Source organism: Amphibalanus amphitrite, unplaced genomic scaffold (genome assembly GCF_019059575.1).
Source record: "Amphibalanus amphitrite isolate SeventyFive unplaced genomic scaffold, NRLGWU_Aamphi_draft 000347F_arrow, whole genome shotgun sequence".
NCBI lineage: Eukaryota > Metazoa > Arthropoda > Thecostraca > Balanomorpha > Balanidae > Amphibalanus > Amphibalanus amphitrite.
Genome location: NW_024881842.1, coordinates 297,699 through 315,054, shown reverse-complemented (window position 1 = coordinate 315,054; position 17,356 = coordinate 297,699). Strand labels below are relative to the sequence as shown.

Sequence of the window (17,356 nt, the reverse complement as noted above, 5' to 3'; positions counted from 1 at the left end):
AGGCTATGAAATAATGTAAGCCAATGAAAGACAAGAATACATTTTTAGAGGTAAATTGTTATGACAATTTGCTAACGATTGCCTACAGTCTGCATTTTGAACAGAAGTTGGAATCTTGATCAAAAGCTCAGTTGCGTAGGAATTGTCGACAAATGAGGCATATCCAGGAACATGAACATATCATATGATTGCTGATTTTTTTTTATTTGAAAAAGTTTTTAATCGCTCGATAAATTAATGAATAAATTAGGGTTTAATTTAGCAGAAAAAGTTTTTAACAAAATCTTGCAAAAAAACTGAATCGGCCTCATGACAGCTAACGCTGCGCATGTGTTACATTCCCATTGCATGGTGACTTGCTGTTTACCTTTTGAGCTCCGCTATTTTCAATTTACACCTTTCAATTTACCGGCAATTTGTGTGGGTATTATATATTTATTGAAATACCGGAAATACATATAGCCTTCGGAAATACCAATCGGACTCCCAAGGACCTGCAAAGTAGGTTTCATTTAGAATAGAATAGTGGTTACGGATTTTTAGGACGGTCAACAAAGGACCTGTAGGAAATCCGGTCATTTGCTTCTCCCATACATCAACCATGTAGCTTTTAGCTCATCCTGGCACCACATGCTTAATCAGTTCGCAGGGTATACTTCCTGTTCACCCACAGCTTGTCGAGACGGTTCTTGAATGTGTTCAAGTTCGGTGCCGCAACGACATCTGCAGGGAGACTGAGACTGTTCCAGCTGTCCCCTATGCGATGACAGAAAGAGGTCTGGCGCAGATGGGAGTTCACTCGTCTCTTCTTCAGTTTCAGATTTGGAGAGTTTCACATTTGGAGAGTTTATTCATCATTTGCTGTTGCCTGTTGGTGTTGGGTATTTCGGTGTTTGTTACCAGTTTTTTTTTTACCCAGTTCATTGTCATTATTTATATTATATGAAAAGTTAACACTGCCATGAGTGCCAACAATGCCACTATTGTTATGACTCACTTATTTGCTACCCATCGGCAAAAATTACAAAGGCTATGATATTGTCACGGGTCACCTATAAGATTTCAGATGATTGAGGTGATAACATTTTGGGTATTAACATTTTGCAACTGCGAATTGCTATTATACATCGTCTGTGGTATAAAAAAGAGGGAATGAAGAGGTGAATTGATACTGGCTTTCATAATCATGCGGGGGGTGACAAGGCTCGATTACAACAAGCTTTTTGAAGAAAACAGGAATGAACATAAGATCATTGACATAACAAGAAACTGAAAGTAAAGGAGCCAGGTACCTACAAACCAAGAAAAATGGGCAATGGCCTTCACAAGATGCGCAGTATAGCTTTGGAACTCCCTGCTGCAAGATGGGATTGATGCTGAAACTGATCATAGCTTCACGAAGAGATGACTGGCAGCACTGGGTGCCGTCACAACCATTCCTGAGCAATTTGTCTTTGAATCACAGCCTATGACCTATGACCAATGTGGGCAGTAGGCACCAAATAGATCATTGTCTAAGCATAGTCTACTTTAAACCTGGCTTTACCTATATCTCTCTGTATTGTGCAGCTCTTCTTTGTCCTGCAACTCCTAAGTTGCATCATTTCTTCTCATCAAAGTTCTTTGAAAGTTTTAAGTATTGAGTTTGTTTGGTTTCAATTTTAGCTGTTCATTCTTGTGTTTTCATTTATTCTTTGCATATTTTCATCGAATATATTCCCTTGAAATTGTTGACTAAATTTTTTGTCCACCCAATTCTTTGGCAGCAAAGAGTTGTTAATCCTACCACACCAGTCAGTATCTATGACATACCTAGTCTGTACAATTTGCATTTTGTGACCCCCTCATCCCCCACACCTAGCCTGCTGTTGCATCCTATTTTGGAAAGTCCCGGAGGCCTGCTATCATGGAGTTAGATCCAACAGGATCCTGCCCTCCCCCTTACTAAGACTATAAGATGGCACTCTCCAGCCCCCTTTCTCATGTCATACTCCTAGGTATGTGAGATTCACTGCAATTCATGTCTAACACTTTTCTAAATGTCCAGTCCAATCACCATGATAGGGACCAACACCCCCAGCGTCACTTACCTAACTATATGGGAACTAGGTGTAGGAATGCCAATGACAAAAGGCTAGATGTTTTCCTAAGCCAGGAGCAGGCAGCTGCCATTTTCCTCAGAGTCCAACAATGCCAACCATCCTACCAATAACACAGTTATAAGACTCGAGGGATATTGATTCAATCCACACTACTGTCATACTTCACTGCCAAGCTGGGGGGGGGGGGGGGGGGGTCCTGGGTCATAGCCATAGGGGTACTGCTGTTATGAAGTGGACAAACATTCATGGACGAAGGTTTGCAGAGGAAGATTCATGCTTTCATATATATTCAAAAACATGCATACCTGTTTGGCTGAACATCCACGTACATGGGTGAAGATTTGGGGTCGTGAAGATCAGCTGATGAAGAATTATTGAAGATCTGTAGACGAAAGATTGATTAGAAGGAGAGATATGATAGGTGACAAAATGCGTTACGAACAAATGTGGAGATCAGGCCAAGCTATGTGGATACAGAGAAGTTTGGAAATAACAATATGGATACAAAGGCGGGAAGAAGATGAGCCTGTGTCAGATGGCAATTATGATAATAAGTGTCATTTTGAAAGGTTGGCGCTTCAGGCAATGTTTCTGAGATCCTCTCTAGTGGCATTGTTACACATAGGTATCCAATATCATAGGTCGGCGCTATCATGAAAAATTATAACATTTTTGTTTGTTCCTCAGATTTCCTTAGTCTCCTGGCTCCTCGGTTCCTCTAAAACAGCAAAAGCATTGCTTAGTGTGTTACTCTGAAGTCTTGTTTATGCTATATGTTTTGATATACTGCCTTGATATATTGATGAATATTCGTACTTCAAACTATACACTAGCGAATCTTTACTAACTGAAGCGCCCGTTTGTTCCAGCGTCAGTCATGTTCCTCACACGCTCTGAATATGACCGCGGCGTCAACACCTTCTCTCCCGAGGGACGTCTCTTTCAGGTGAGTTACAGAACGCTGGTCGCGCTGGCCGGGGCGGGCTTCGTGCCGAAGGCGAGTCTATCGATAACTGTATCGGTACCTATATAAGTATCCTAGTTGACATGTTTGGAATGATGAACCAGGAGGCATTTATGTGTGTTGTTACTTTATTTTATAGTGATATGATAGCTCACAGTGGTAGCTAGCTTACTTCTCTCGCCTCACGTCTGCTCTGTGACAGTGACTTGCTTCTTTTTCTGAAGATCCCAGCTTTCGTAACGGAGCTTTTGATACATATGTTGAGCGACGAAGTTAGATTCGGTATCAGATAAGCAATTACCTATTTAACCAAGTGTCAGTGACTGCATTTAACGTTTGACTTGAAGACAAATGTATTTGATCGGTATCGAGTCTTCTTAGAAAGAAGCTGCGACGACGGCTATTGGAGCAAGATTTTATTAAATTATATATTTGCCGACATAAACTTTGTCATACTGAATGCTTCTTCTGTTGCTGGTGTTGGAATTAGCCTTCCATCGCCGGAAACGGGCAAACTTACGATCAACACACACCTACATATAAGGCGAAGACTCATTGTTCGCAAACTTAACCCTATTAGTGGCAGGCTCCTGGCTACCCCCTATTAGTGGCAGGGGGGGGGGGGCTGTTTACGACCCCCCCTTGATATCTCGAGATCTAACGGGCCGATTTTCAAAATTCAAACGGCATTCGATTTCGCTCAACGTGATCTACATTTCTAAAAAATAAAAATTAAAAAATGTCAATAGGGGGTAGAGGGGGGTAAAAACGGGCAAATTGCAGATACATTTTAGACTGTTTATCACGGCCAGGTTTCTGAACCAATCTTAACGCAACTTTTGCCGATCGATAGAGAATGAACCAGGAATTCACATGGATCCTAAAAATATGCATTTTCAAAAATCATAGGCGGATACAGATCATTGAGATTGGGGGTACACAAAAAGTATAGTAAATAAGGTTTTTGTTGGTACTGTTTCTAAAAAGGGTGGTAATGGTCTTGTTATGTTATAATTTTCTTATGAGAGAACGCCTAAAATTGTATTGGTAATGCATAGGCGGTGTCAGGGCACCTATGTTGGGAGGTAAAACATAACCCCCCTTTTTGGACGCCTGGATCCGCCTATTATAGCAAAAACGTGTCAAAAGAGGATGCACAATAACTGTATATGTTATCACATGATACCTTTTATTCACTGTTCGTAAAACTGGTGCAGCATCGTGATCTTCGCCCAAATGACTCGCTTCACGAATAGGACCCCCCAATTCCCAGTGCTCTGGAGCCGCCCCTGGTAAAGTTATGAACTTGAAATTTTCAGGGAATGTGCCCAATTTAGTTTTAGGAAAAGTCAGAAAATTTCAGCATCGTAGCTTCAGCGGTTTCGGAGATATTCCCGAAAAACCTGAGGGGTGGATAAAAACAACCCCCCCCCTGCCACTAATAGGGTTAAGCAACAGTTTAAACGGACTTGCTCGTATACGCTGGGTAAGGGCACTTGACCTCATCGAGCTCAATAGTTCGTGGAAGACGCTCGATGCGTTGTTTCGCCTTGAGATGATAGTTTGGAGGCGGCGGGTAAAAGTGGATATGTGTGATGGTGCGCCCCACATAGAGTGCCCGTCTAATCCAGAAGGCTATGGGCTGGCAGTCGTTACCGCCTATTCGGGCGGCTCTTTAGACGCCCGTTCGAGGTGCCAGCGCGATTGTCCGTTGAGTTGGCGGGGAGCGACAGTGCTATGTGCTGCATTACGAGGTCGCTCTGACTCGACACTGGTCGTAGGGGTCGGTTGGGAATACTGTGCGCCGATTGTTTGCAAGAAACTATTTTTGTTTTGCTTGATTATAACTGAAGTTCAAAGTTACCTGGCATTGAACCTTGACGTACGCACAGAAAACTATGTTAAATGCAATTTACTGACGAAATTTATCGATATCCTTTGCAGTTTGGACTGGGTTTGGTTTTTGTATTGTGTTTCCATGCATGCTCTGTTCATGCATGGAGTTCCGTGTGAGTTGTTCTAAAAAAGTGGAAAGGGACAACAATGCAACGATAAGCAGTGATTTATCAATCAGATCGGTGCCACAGTGAATACTGTATTGGTTATTTTCTTAAATTTAAGCCCACTGTGCGTCGTTCGCTCTGAATTATATTGAGCGCTTACATACTATTGTTAGCTTCAGTGCCTGCAGTTAGATGCGTAATTATTCGCATGTTGTCGTTTTTAGATAGAAACACTCATTCCTATAGGCGGTGAAAGGTTCATGGCAGCTGGAGCTCAATTAATTCCGTGCATATTATGCGTAATCAAACATGCTCAAATATGCCAGGATTAGCTTAGCAGCGCCGATGCGGTTTAGTAACGTATCGTCCTTTGATGTTGAACAAATTCCAGGCTGTTTTTCAGGCATATTTTCATCGAACTGCATCAGCCATGCCTTATCAGCTTATTTACACTTACAGCTGCTGGCTAGTTACCGTGCAATCTTATACAGAGTAGATGAAACACGATATGAATCTGGCTGTGATTTCATTAAGTGAATAATTTATTCCGACATTTTGCGACACATGTATTTATCGAAGCGATAGCTGATCACACTGCCACTGGTTACGATGGAAAGTGGTTTAGACCGTTGCCGCGCTGCGTTTAATTGCCGATTCGCTGGTCGTATCCCTTCGGTGTTTTGGTGACTCTTGGTCCAATTAAATCGCTTTCGAGCACGGTCTTTCCTGCAGTCCATGGCAGGTGTAGATTGTAGAGCACTAGTCGTGCATCGCATCTTTTTACATTGGACGCATTTGTTCCCCGGGGTTATATATTTGACATTGCTGTGTCTTGCCCGTAGACCCCGAGATGTCGTCCTCTGTTTGCAGCGCAGATAGTTGTGTCGTCAGTTCACTGAGTCGGGTGCGGTCTCCCCGTGGGGTTACGGGACCGTTCGGTAGGATACCCTATATAGGCACCTGACCAGTCGGTCGCGCCCCGAAGCGATGGTGGCAGGCTAGTCTGATCGTACTTCTGTCAATTGTACGGTGTCCTTTTCGCTCCTCTACCGGGCTAGAGAAGCGTTGCCTGTCACACTACTTCTCCAAACCACTAGCAAATGATGCATGGCCGAATAATGGCCGAATAATGGCTCTGCTATCGGTGTGGTATTGCTGTGGATTTTCCTCAAAAACACCCTCGTACTCGCCAATGGAACCTAATCTATATGGAGAACCTACGTTATTGTTTGACATTTGTTTATAAATGCTGATTATGCTCTAGTATTTGGAAGCCATTGCCGTGGTATCGTGCCGTGGTATCGTGTTCGCGTATTCATCTCTACTACAAGTGTATCTTGTTACTGCTGGGCACTGGAACCTGACTGCCGGCCGTAGCTCGATAGCTAGCATCTCTGCTTGCTGATAATGCATATATACTCTGGTTTCCAGTGATATGTGTGATTTGTTCCGAGTGCTATGGGCTGTATCGATTTGTGCGGGGATCGGGCAGGTCGTGCTTACTTTTCTGGTTCGTATGTGGCAGCTTCTATCAGTCGCGTAATAAGCTAGCTAACTACATTCTTTATGCTTAACTATGATAAATTGGTCCGCCTATATAGTAATGACTCCAGGACCTGATCACAACGCCATACTGTTCTCTTTACGAGAAGTACGGTTACCATCACCAGCATTTTGTCATTCTCACGAATAGTACGATCACCACCACCAACCACCATCCCGTCCTTCTCAGGTCGAGTACGCCATCGAAGCCATCAAGCTGGGCTCCACGGCCATCGGCATCCAGACGTCAGAGGGTGTGGTGCTGGCCGTCGAGAAACGCGTCACCTCTCCTCTCATGGAGCCCACAACACTAGAGAAGATCGTCGAAATCGACAAACACATCGGTTGGTGTTCAAAGGCACTCTGGTCGGAGTCAAACGAAAAATATCAGTTATCTTTATTATCAGTGTGCAAGGGGAAGCATGTGGCAAAATTGTTGGATAATTAGTGATTCGCTTTTGATTTTGAAGATTGATGTCTGTTCGTGTCTTTATGAATGATGCATAGTAACTGCATAGCCCCAAAACGAGATAGAAAGAAAGCATTATCAACTGCCTTATTTTAGCTGTTTCAGCTGTTTTTTAAGAGGCCAGTTGACCCCCTGTTGACCTCTGATGACCCCGTGCTGACCTCTTCTAACTCCGTTGACCCCCTGTTGACCTCTTCTGACCCCGCTGCCGCTCCGTCAGGCTGCGCCGTCTCCGGTCTGATCGCCGACTCCCGGACCATGATTGACCGGGCCCGTGTGGAGGCGCAGAACCACTGGTTCCTCTACAACGAGCGCATGAAGGTCGAGTCGGTGGCGCTGGCCGTCTCCAACCTGGCCATCCAGTTCGGCGACGCTGACGCGGAAACTGCCATGGTGCGTATCTGCCCCCTCCCCCCTTTCTCCAGGAGAGGGCAGGGGTGGGTATTGGACAGAGGGTGGGGCTATGGCTGTTAGACAAGTTTGCAGGTAGTGTGAGGGAAAACATAGGAGGTCGGTTTGCGAAACAGTTTTTCTGCGTTGAATTTGTTCAACAATGGAGTCCTGATTTGCAGCTGGATAATGTGGGAACTGGAAGCAGTCGGAATTGGCTGACACTCGCATGTGACCTCGCATGTGACCGATCTCTTGTTACATTCTTAAATGCAAATCGTCGTTTAGCCTGAATGCTGCTTTTTATTGACATGAAGCGCCTGTTTATCTTTATATATGGAGTCGGTCAAATAATCGTTTTTTTTTTTGTTGATGCTTCTCCGCAGTCTGCACTGCCGCTTTTTTGTAAGTCTTAACTGCCCACTGTGAGTCAGGAGAAGCACGGATGGCGCGTGACTGGGCGCTGTGAGCGACATGATGCTCCCCTCTGCCTCCGACCATGTGGCCTTTTCCTCTTCGTATGACCCAAACTGACACCGCTCTCTGTGACCTAGGCTGACCTGCCCGTAACCTATCCCTCCTTTCCTGACCCTGTGATCTATTCGGACCTCTCAATTACCCTGTGACGCTGACTGACCTCTCCGGAATCCTTACTGACCTCTCCCTTACTCTGACTCCTACTAACCTCTCTCTGACCTTGTGACGTCTTCTGTTTCACCTAAGACCTCTTCCTTTCTCTGTGACCTCGTCTGACCTGCCTGTGACCTCGTCTTGAATGCCGGTGACTCTGTGACCCTGACTGACCTCCCCGTAACCTCCACTGATCTCTCCCTGACCGTATGACCTCTCCCCTGACCCCGTATGACCTCGTCTAACTCGCTTGTGTCCGCTGCCAGTCGCGACCGTTCGGCGTGGCGATGCTGTTTGGCGGTATCGACGAGAATGGCGCTCAGCTATACCACATGGACCCGTCGGGCACATTTGTGCGGTACAGCGCAAAGGCCATCGGCTCGGGCAGCGAGGGAGCACAGCAGAGTCTCGAGGAGACGTACCACAAGGTGAGAGATTGAGGCAGGGAGGATCGGAGCTCAGTTGGTTGAGCAGTGGACTCAACGTAGTGAGAGCTTACTTCTCGACTTGACATCTTACGAAACATTCGGAATCGGAGAGGGACGGGTCAGTCTATTCAGTCTGCAGAACACCGCGCCTACTCGTGGCGATAACCTTGTCTAGGTTAAGACATCGGTGATCAATGATCAACCGTTCTTAGTGCTGCTAATTCTGAATCCAAACTACTTGAGGTGAACGGACAGTGGCACGCTCGTCCTTCAACTTGCAACAGTATCTGAATGTCCGGTGGTGCTGAATAGCCTGCCAGTTTATAAGGCTTTGCTTATGCTGTATCGTTTTCTCAGAATCCTCAGCTGTTTCAGTTGTGCGTGCTTGTGCACCGATCGCCTTCTGTCAAAGGGCCTTCTGATCGTTGCTTCCATTGGGAGTGTACTGTACAAAGTTAGTCAGTTAACAACGGGAGAGGGTAAGGATGATCCGGTGTATAACACGTCTTGTTTAAAGAGTTCCTCGGTTAAAGGAAAACTATTGTAGCTGGTAATGTGCCTGCCCTTTCCGAGATAATCATCCTTGCAAACACTTGTTTATACCAATTGAATAACGGCCGACGAAAAATACTTTGTCAGGCCTTTCCCCACAATGTGAATGTTTCGAAAGCAAGTTATCAGTACTGTTTGAGTTCGTACACCAGCAATGGATTGGGTTGGACTGCCTCAACGTTGTCAGTGTCTATAACGATACGCTTCATTTGCCCGTTGACCCTCTTCTAAAACCCGATGAACACCCAGTGGGCGATCTTTTATCGTCTACCTTTGGAGTTTGGAGTTTTGGAGAACTAAACTTAAGTCTTTGCAGTTGAATGGCGGCGCAGTCATATGAAATCGTCACCCAAGGTCAACGAAGGGCCTTTGGTGACGAAAGTGTATTGTGGAGGACGCCAGTCGCTCCTCGGACAATAGATGCCAATGTTTCAATGGAATTAAAGGGACTGTCCCACCTTAACATTAGAATTGAGTTGAGATAGCCATCTTGATGGGCGTTCTTTGAAAATCAGAGCCGTGAAAACCGTTTCTCCAGCAATTACTTCATCGCAAAGAAATTTGTGTTTGATTTTGACATCTGTGCAAATAAGTGCCACAATGTATTGGTATTGGCACTTAAAACCTGTGACGTTTCCGCCTTTTCCGAAGTTTCTGTATCTGTCGACTTGTTTTTATCGAAACCTTGAAAAATAACAACGCCTCTTGGAACAGCGCACATTCGTTCCGGTGCCACGAGGTGGAGAAATAAATTGATATGCCAAACCAAAACTAATTCTAATAGTCTTCTAATTCTTGTAGTATTTTTATTTTTGTATTTAAATAGTTAAGAGGCCGTCCTAAATGTGACTGGAGAATGCAAGAACCATGAACTTATCAATGGCAGGTGTCAAGTTCAAGTGTGCAACTCTAAAAATAGTATCAAAATGATAAATGATTTGCTCACTGCTGTTTCAACTCCATAATCAAGACATGCTCTGAGGAGTCCACAATCTATTGATGGTGACAACTAAGGAAGAGACATTGAATGTTCACCTTTTTATTTCTGAGCATCCAAGACGACTAACCTTGAGCCGTTAAACATTGATATTTGATAATACCCTGTATGCTGAAGTGTGGGTGGCCTGAGGTCGACCATGCCTAGTAAAGAACTGTTGTTTGTGTAAACACCATGCAGAGGTGTTTTGAAATAAATTTTAGTGATGTAATGTATCATTCTTTGAACTGAGTTGCTGATGGCGGATGAAAGCGGAAGTGCTGCATGTTGAATAAGAAATGCTCTGTTGTGCTTTTAAGCTTATGTTAGATTTTATAGATGGCTTAGTTTTCCTGCAGATTTCATCTTGAAGCTGTCAATAGTGTTTTACCTTTATTTCCTGGGAGCAGATCCAGCTACTAACATGAGCATGGGACTGGGCCATTGTACCACATTCGCTGCGCTGCTTGTCAAAACCTAGGTAATGTGCCTCGTTAGGCCATGCTGTGCATTTTTTAAACCTTTCAGAGTACTTTGTGATCATTGACACACATATTGCACCTGACAAACAGCAGCAAAATCACACCCCATCCTTACCTCTGTGCAGTGTCACCCAACAGACAACAGGGCTTCAAAACAGGCAGGTTCCGCAATCACGTCGCTTCTTGCAACTATTTGACTAATGTTAGGACAATAGACGTGCTGTACAGGGAAGGCGTGTTCTGTGTAGCTCTTGAAAAATGAAGTCATGCCTAAAATTCAGTTTAGAATATTACAATTACAAATAACTTGGATAAAAGTTGCAAAACATAAACTCTGACTGGTCAGTTGAAATGTCTTGAGTCAGTGAACCACGCCTGGGCTGCAGAGGTGGTCAGTTCCCTGACTTGCGCGACCTCGGGCAGGAGCTGTGGTACTTGTACATGGACAAATTGAATAGATGCTAGCCTAGATCATGTCGTGGCTGCAGTCCAAGACATGTTCACTAGTTACTGTTGCTGCCGCCGCCTGCTGCTGCCCTGCATACCGGCTGGCAGCTCACTGCTGGACTGTTTGCGCGCCAGGCATCCTACTGGACGAGTGGGGTGGGTCGCAGATCTTTGAGAGTGAAACGTTTGGTCTATGTAAATGTAGCTGAAACTCTTACAAATAATCTAATAAAAAGGCAAAATTTCAGAGGACTCCATTGGTGTCTCAGGTGGTGACAATCAGAACTTGATCAGAACTGTTATCATGCTGAATGCTGAAACTGAGAATAGGGCTGAGCTGGTGGGCTAGAATTTAATATGCAGGCTCACAAGGACCCCAGTTAATCCACAAATTTGTCAGACTTGCCTGTAGGCAAATTTATGCAGATGAAATGTTTCTGGCAGATAGCCCTGAGGCAAAATGCTATTCAAGCTTGTTCCGCAGCTCGTTGCGTTCCACATGAGCCACTAAATCAGTCACACAACTCTGCCAAATGTGCTGAAAGGCCACGATTTTTCCAATAGGTAGGTATATTTATTATTTTTCACAGACACAACAAAAATACAAATGCAGTTCACTACAATTCATTCTGCTTCAATTACAATTGCTGGAATGTGTTTTGCAGACTTATTATATTGAATCTTGAACAGACTATATTATATTACTTTGCTCATGGGCCCAGGCCAGTACTGCAGAGTATGGCTCTCAGGTCGCCAAGGAGCACTGGCCCAACTCCCAAGCTCAAAATTGACACAAACCCTTCAAACAGAGCCCGAAAATTCACACCAAAGGGGGCTGAGGCCTGAGAGAACACAAAAAATGCACCGAACCCCAAAATGGCCAGTCAAAATCTGCACTGACCTCAAATCCCCACAATGCTACACATCTGCACCACAGCAAGCCAAATTCGCACCCCGCTACACTACATCCGCACCACACTAAACCAAATCCGCACCGCACCACACTTAAATCCGCACCAGACGAAGGAGTCCGCACTCCGCACTGACAAAATCTAGACAAAATTGCCCTTCTTTGCAGTCTGGCTCATGGCTATATCCATTGTGATTCTTAGGTCTGATTATTGAAGTTGAGCTCACTTCCATCATCCATGTGCCCAAGACATTGTGGGCAGCATCAATAATCAAACATCAATATCTTGCTTTTGCTTATTAGGGAGCATTCTATAACCTTTTAAAAATGATAAATAAGGCCTTGTTGATATTCTTTACAGTTTGCGACCTTCTTCTGGACAAAGTTCAAGCTTCAATTTTCCAATTTTCATTTCAATCCTTTCCATGAACATTGAACATGTTTATCAATTTCCTGAGTTCATGCGCAATGTTTGTGCTATTCGCGGCAGAAGCGTAACAAAACTTTGTGCCACCGATTTGGCAGCTAGGAAAAAAACTTTGCCCGATAAAAAAACAAGCATATGACGTAATCGATCCAAAAGCTTTAAATTGGAATTTTTAAACAATTAGCCAACTATGGGCCGAATGTTTGCCAATTTCGTGTAAAGGGGCCCATAATCTATGTCTTGCAACACAAGAACAGTATATCAAAGCAATTTTTTGAAGGTGGGACAGTCCCTTTAATGCAGTTTAATTGCTTCACGGCTGCGTCAGGGGATTAGGGTTCTGTTGTGTTTCATTGTGGAATAATGCGATGAGCTTTATGCTTTGTGTTGTAAATAACCTCGTTCTATGCATGGAGCGCCGGGAGGGTTTAAATCGAGCGTGAACTTCAGATACTAGCTAATTCACGACAATAGTGTCCAACATGCTCGTTGTTTTAGGAATGGCTAGGTGCCGTTTGTAAGAAAGATGCGCGAATTTTCGATCTGCGTGCTGTTTTTTATGCGTTATTTTCATGCAAGAGTATTTGTGTCTCAATTTTCCCTTTCGATACGATCGTCACCCTTTCTTATATTTTAAAGATGTGCAGCATGAGCACGACGAACCGCCGAAATGATCCCTTAAATCATTTGCCTGTAAAACGGAGCTCTGTGGTGTTTCGGTTCGGTCTCGAAGAAGCTACAAAATTTCAATGTATTTGCAGACCGCCCGAGCCAAGTGAATTTCGTAAGCCAGATACCAATTATCGGTCCCGTCCAAATCCGTACCGCCAGACCTACACGGCTCCTGTACAGTGTACATACTGATTATGGCATTGGTGTTGGCGTGTTCAGTCCCGTGCTGCCGGGCGACTCACTCAGCTGAGGACGGGGCGGTGTTGGCGGCGGGGGCGGCGGCGGCGGCGGCGGGGGCGGGGGCGGGGGCGGCCGCCGCCCGTCGGTCCAGACAGAGCCACTCGAGCCAATCTCCCAGAGATGGTTGACGTGTAGGACGAGGGACGGTCCTGTCGTCGCGGGCACAGTGCCCCGGTTGGACACCCCGCTGTCGCGTCAGCTTTGTCCTCGGGTCCGTGTTGGGCTGAACGCTCCCTGGGCGCCGAGAATCGTGTCTAAGGAGAACCAGGGAGGACTTGTCGGTGTAGACACGCACGGAAAGTGGAAAATTCGTAATTAGGTAACATAGTGAGAGGGCCAACGCAAAATGATGGGTCTTAAGTTTTATTTCCCGTTTTCTTTGATCAGACAAATGGAGACGGCAAAAAATCAGGGCCACTGTAATAAAAATGGCACTGATCTGGCTTTCAAAGATATTCTTTCTGGTTATTCTGTAGTTTCGAAAGCAATTAGCCAAAAACGTTATCAACGACAGCGATTTTTGCACGGGTTTATTGAAGTTCTTTAGTAGCGCCCGGCAACGGAGGCAGGTATCCCCTCCGCCCCGCCCGTCGCCCCGCCACCCTCTCCGGCGTCCCGCCACCCCGCCCGTCGTCTCGCCACCCCTCTCCGGCCGCAGGGTCCGTCTGGTCGTGACCCAAACTCAGTGACGCTGCCCCTTCGGCGGCGGCGACATTAACCCGACCGGTGCTGCTTCAGTGGAATAGACCGGTCGCCGCCTGAAAGGCCGCTCTATTTGTGTTGCCGCAAGCCGTGGATATTGCCTACCTCTGCGGCATTCTCGAGGGGTGCGTTGCACCACTTGCAGTCCCTGGGGGGAGGGGGATGTCGGGACACGGGGCAGACTCCAGTCGCGGCGTGACGCACCTTGGGCTGGAGAATGCGCATCATAGCGGGACGCTACTATCGAATCACCTGTCTTTATTCTAATTGCATGTTTATTCACCTGTCGACGCATAAACAATCACCTGTCCCTGCGTTGGTTGTGTTCTCGCTATCCGATCGCTCGTTCCATAATACTCCATTCCCGTGATATTCATACGGTTTCCGGTTGCACCGCTGCTAATGACTCGTTGGGATATTGCTCTGGTTTCGTCTCTCCCACGGACGGAGCTCGCGGTCGTTAGTCAGTTGTGCCGACTGGGATTGTCGTCTAATGTGGTGTCATCACTCACAATCAGCGGGACAGGGCGAAATCCGCGGGGAGCGCACGTCCCGGTCAGTTTACAGTTGGGTACCGCTGCAGCGAACTTGCAGACATGCGCCCACTGTCTGCCGGCCATGGCAGCCCACTGTCTGCCGGCCATGGCACTTTGTCACGCACCCAAACTCCTGCGGTAGTCGTGGGCGGTAATTTTGTTTTATGGATCTTTCCTGACCCAACTGTACCATCTACAACGACAGGTCACTGGTGTCTATGTGTTGCAACTCAACATGGTCTTCGTGAATTTTATTTCATGTAATAATGAACCAATTTATCGTCACTGGACAAGTCTGATCGCGCTGACTGTCGAACACAAATATTTCCAGCACTTTGCAGTCATGAGCAGACCTGTCTTCAAACCGTTTTAAATGTTTAAGAAAAATAGCTAACTACTTGGCCCGTACCATCACCGCTGACCCGACTCTCTTGTCTCTGTTCCCAGTCGATCACGCTGAAGGAGGCGCTGAAGTCGGCGCTGACCATCCTGAAGCAGGTGATGGAGGAGAAGTTGAACGCCTCCAACGTCGAACTGGCCACCATCACACCCGAGAACAATTTCCAGATGTACTCGAAAGAGCAGCTCGAGACGCTCATCGCCAACATCTGAGCTGTGTCCGACCGTCACGTGACCATCTGAGGTGTTTTGGGGGACTGTGAAGACTCGCACTGTCTGACATTGACCCGGAGTCCCGGACCTATATTGGGTCTGACTTGGGAGGTGTGCTCCCAGCGCCACGCACGTGTCTTGCGTTGGAGTTCCGTTGACGCCGCTAATACATTGTCCTGTCATAAGTACGGTGCGTTTAGGTTTGTGTTTGTTTGGTGAAAAAGGGGCGATATGCTGACGGAGAGCGATGAGATGGGCGCGATTGTGGAGGAAATCTGGGGTTGGCAAGTGACGGGAAATGCCCAAATAATTTTGCACAGTATTTGGACACAGGTAAAATGCAAACAAAGTACCGTAATTTTACATGTACGGTGATTGGTAACCCGTCGATATAAGGGAGTCGATGCTGAAAAATGTGCATCCAATCTAACAAAACGATTATTGGGGATGTCGAAGAGCGTAAAAAAACATTTTGCCTCTAACAGCCATTTCATGTAGCTCTGAGCTTCAGCCAATGCTCTCCGATCCTATTAAAGGTATCTTTAAGATTGAACTTTGGGTGCTCAGCCATCTGTGCAGATGGATATTTTACTACCTGTATCTACCGACAAAGGAACTGCATTTAATTCAGTGATGAGGAATGGCCGTCCCTTTTCAGAAGTATTTTAGTTTTAAGTATGTTTTATCTTATTAAATGAAGGGCGCTTTTCGCTTAGCCTTACACGAACCAATTGGGATGGGCTAAAAATTGGAATATCGTCACATGCATCAGCTTGTCCCGAGAAAACATACACGAGAACCAAACGTGGTCACGCGTGTGCTATGCATGTCGTAAAAAAAGCTATGTCATTGCGATCACTACCCTATGCGAGCATTCAGTCCATATTTCGGTGAATAAAGGCGCTGATGAGTGACCGTATCCACTTTTGGCGCCTTTTTACTGTGGCTATGAGGACGCATTGTCGACATACAGTGGGACGGAAACGGACGGAGATGCGGCCCGCTAACCACATATCGCTGGTTGGGTGTGAAAGGAACGGCCAATGGGGTGTCAATAGAGTGAGTGGGTTGATCAGAAGCGTATTATAGGTCCAGTGTACTCGTCTATCTGGCATACGGCGCCGACAGCCCAGCTCCCCCAGCTACGACCACCGTTCGTCGGAAAGTCATTTCATCCACAAAAGAAACGAGATTTACCATTCGAAAGCTGACGGTGAGCTGATTTAAAGATATTGGTAAGTTTTATCAAAAGCGTTCGATAGCCTTTTTAAAAAATTGTGTTTTGGTCAAAATGTAATACTTTTTTATTCAACAAGCTGTCCTGAGTGACCATTGACCAAGACATTACTGAAATCATAGGCATGTTTTCTCGCGTTCCAGTGAAAGGTAAAATCGAAAAACAATTTCTAGCGAACACATTCTCAAATGTGTATAATTATATGCGTCTCAACCCGCCAATAAGGCGCAATCACACAATTCAGTCTCATGATGGACCAAAGTCAGCCAGACAGAAGCGTGAAATGACCCTTATCGACGCGCAGACCCGGCGCTCTCGGCCCGTCTGACCGGCCACGGAAGGGACGTTCGGCTGTCGCTCGACCGAACGTGACAGCCCGTTGAATAAAAAATATATATAGGTATGTACTACGTTTTTACAAACACGCAATTGCTTAGAAAGGCCATCGAACGATTTTGATAAAAATTACATTTTGGAATCAGCTCACCGTCAGCTTTCGAATGCTATGTTTCGTTTCTTTTGTGAATGAAATGACTTTCCGACGAACCGCGCGACGGGGTGAATTGTAGGTAGTGGAGGAGGGGGGAGGGGAACTGAATGAAGTATATTTCATCAACTGATAAACAAGCATGTCGGGCACGACTGTACTCGGCTTCTTTTCGAACGGTTTTGCTGCTGATGCGTTACATTCGGCTACTTACGATTCCGCCGCTAGATGTCACTGGTAGTCTGCGCCTGAAGGCATGCTGTGCCGCATGGCACGTAGTCCCGCGCTGGCGCGGCGGAGCGGCGACATTCGGCCGGAGTTTCTGAGGCGGCGTTTGCTTTTGACGATTGTAGTATATGTTCCCAGTTTTAGCACAACTCGCAGCTTTTCGTAAAGCGAACAAGCTCTTGTTTTACTACGAATCTCTATCGCAATAAGAGTCTAGCTCAGTGAGAGGTAAAACGGGTAAAACGGTGAGCCGGTTCGTACCAAACGAACCCGTTCGGCGTATGCACTATGCAGTTATTCAATGGGTTTGGAGAGGTTTA

General features: G+C 45.9%; 1 protein-coding gene across 3 annotated transcripts; it reads left to right on the top strand.

Annotated features, from left to right (window-relative positions):
- The first annotated feature begins 332 nt into the window (after positions 1-332).
- On the top strand, positions 333-15,270 carry LOC122389200 (proteasome subunit alpha type-5-like). 3 transcript variants are annotated; one of them, XM_043380980.1, is made up of 6 exons: positions 333-351; positions 2,972-3,048; positions 6,802-6,955; positions 7,301-7,473; positions 8,367-8,528; positions 14,920-15,270. In XM_043380980.1, the coding sequence occupies exons 2-6, from the start codon at positions 2,980-2,982 to the stop codon at positions 15,082-15,084; spliced, it is 723 nt and encodes a 240-aa protein (XP_043236915.1). In that variant the 5' UTR covers positions 333-351; positions 2,972-2,979; the 3' UTR covers positions 15,085-15,270. The 3 variants fall into 3 exon arrangements, with proteins under 3 accessions (XP_043236915.1, XP_043236914.1, XP_043236913.1); XM_043380979.1 differs by having other exon boundaries at positions 338-420; XM_043380978.1 differs by lacking the exon at positions 333-351 and adding an exon at positions 358-501.
- The last annotated feature ends 2,086 nt before the right edge of the window (positions 15,271-17,356 follow it).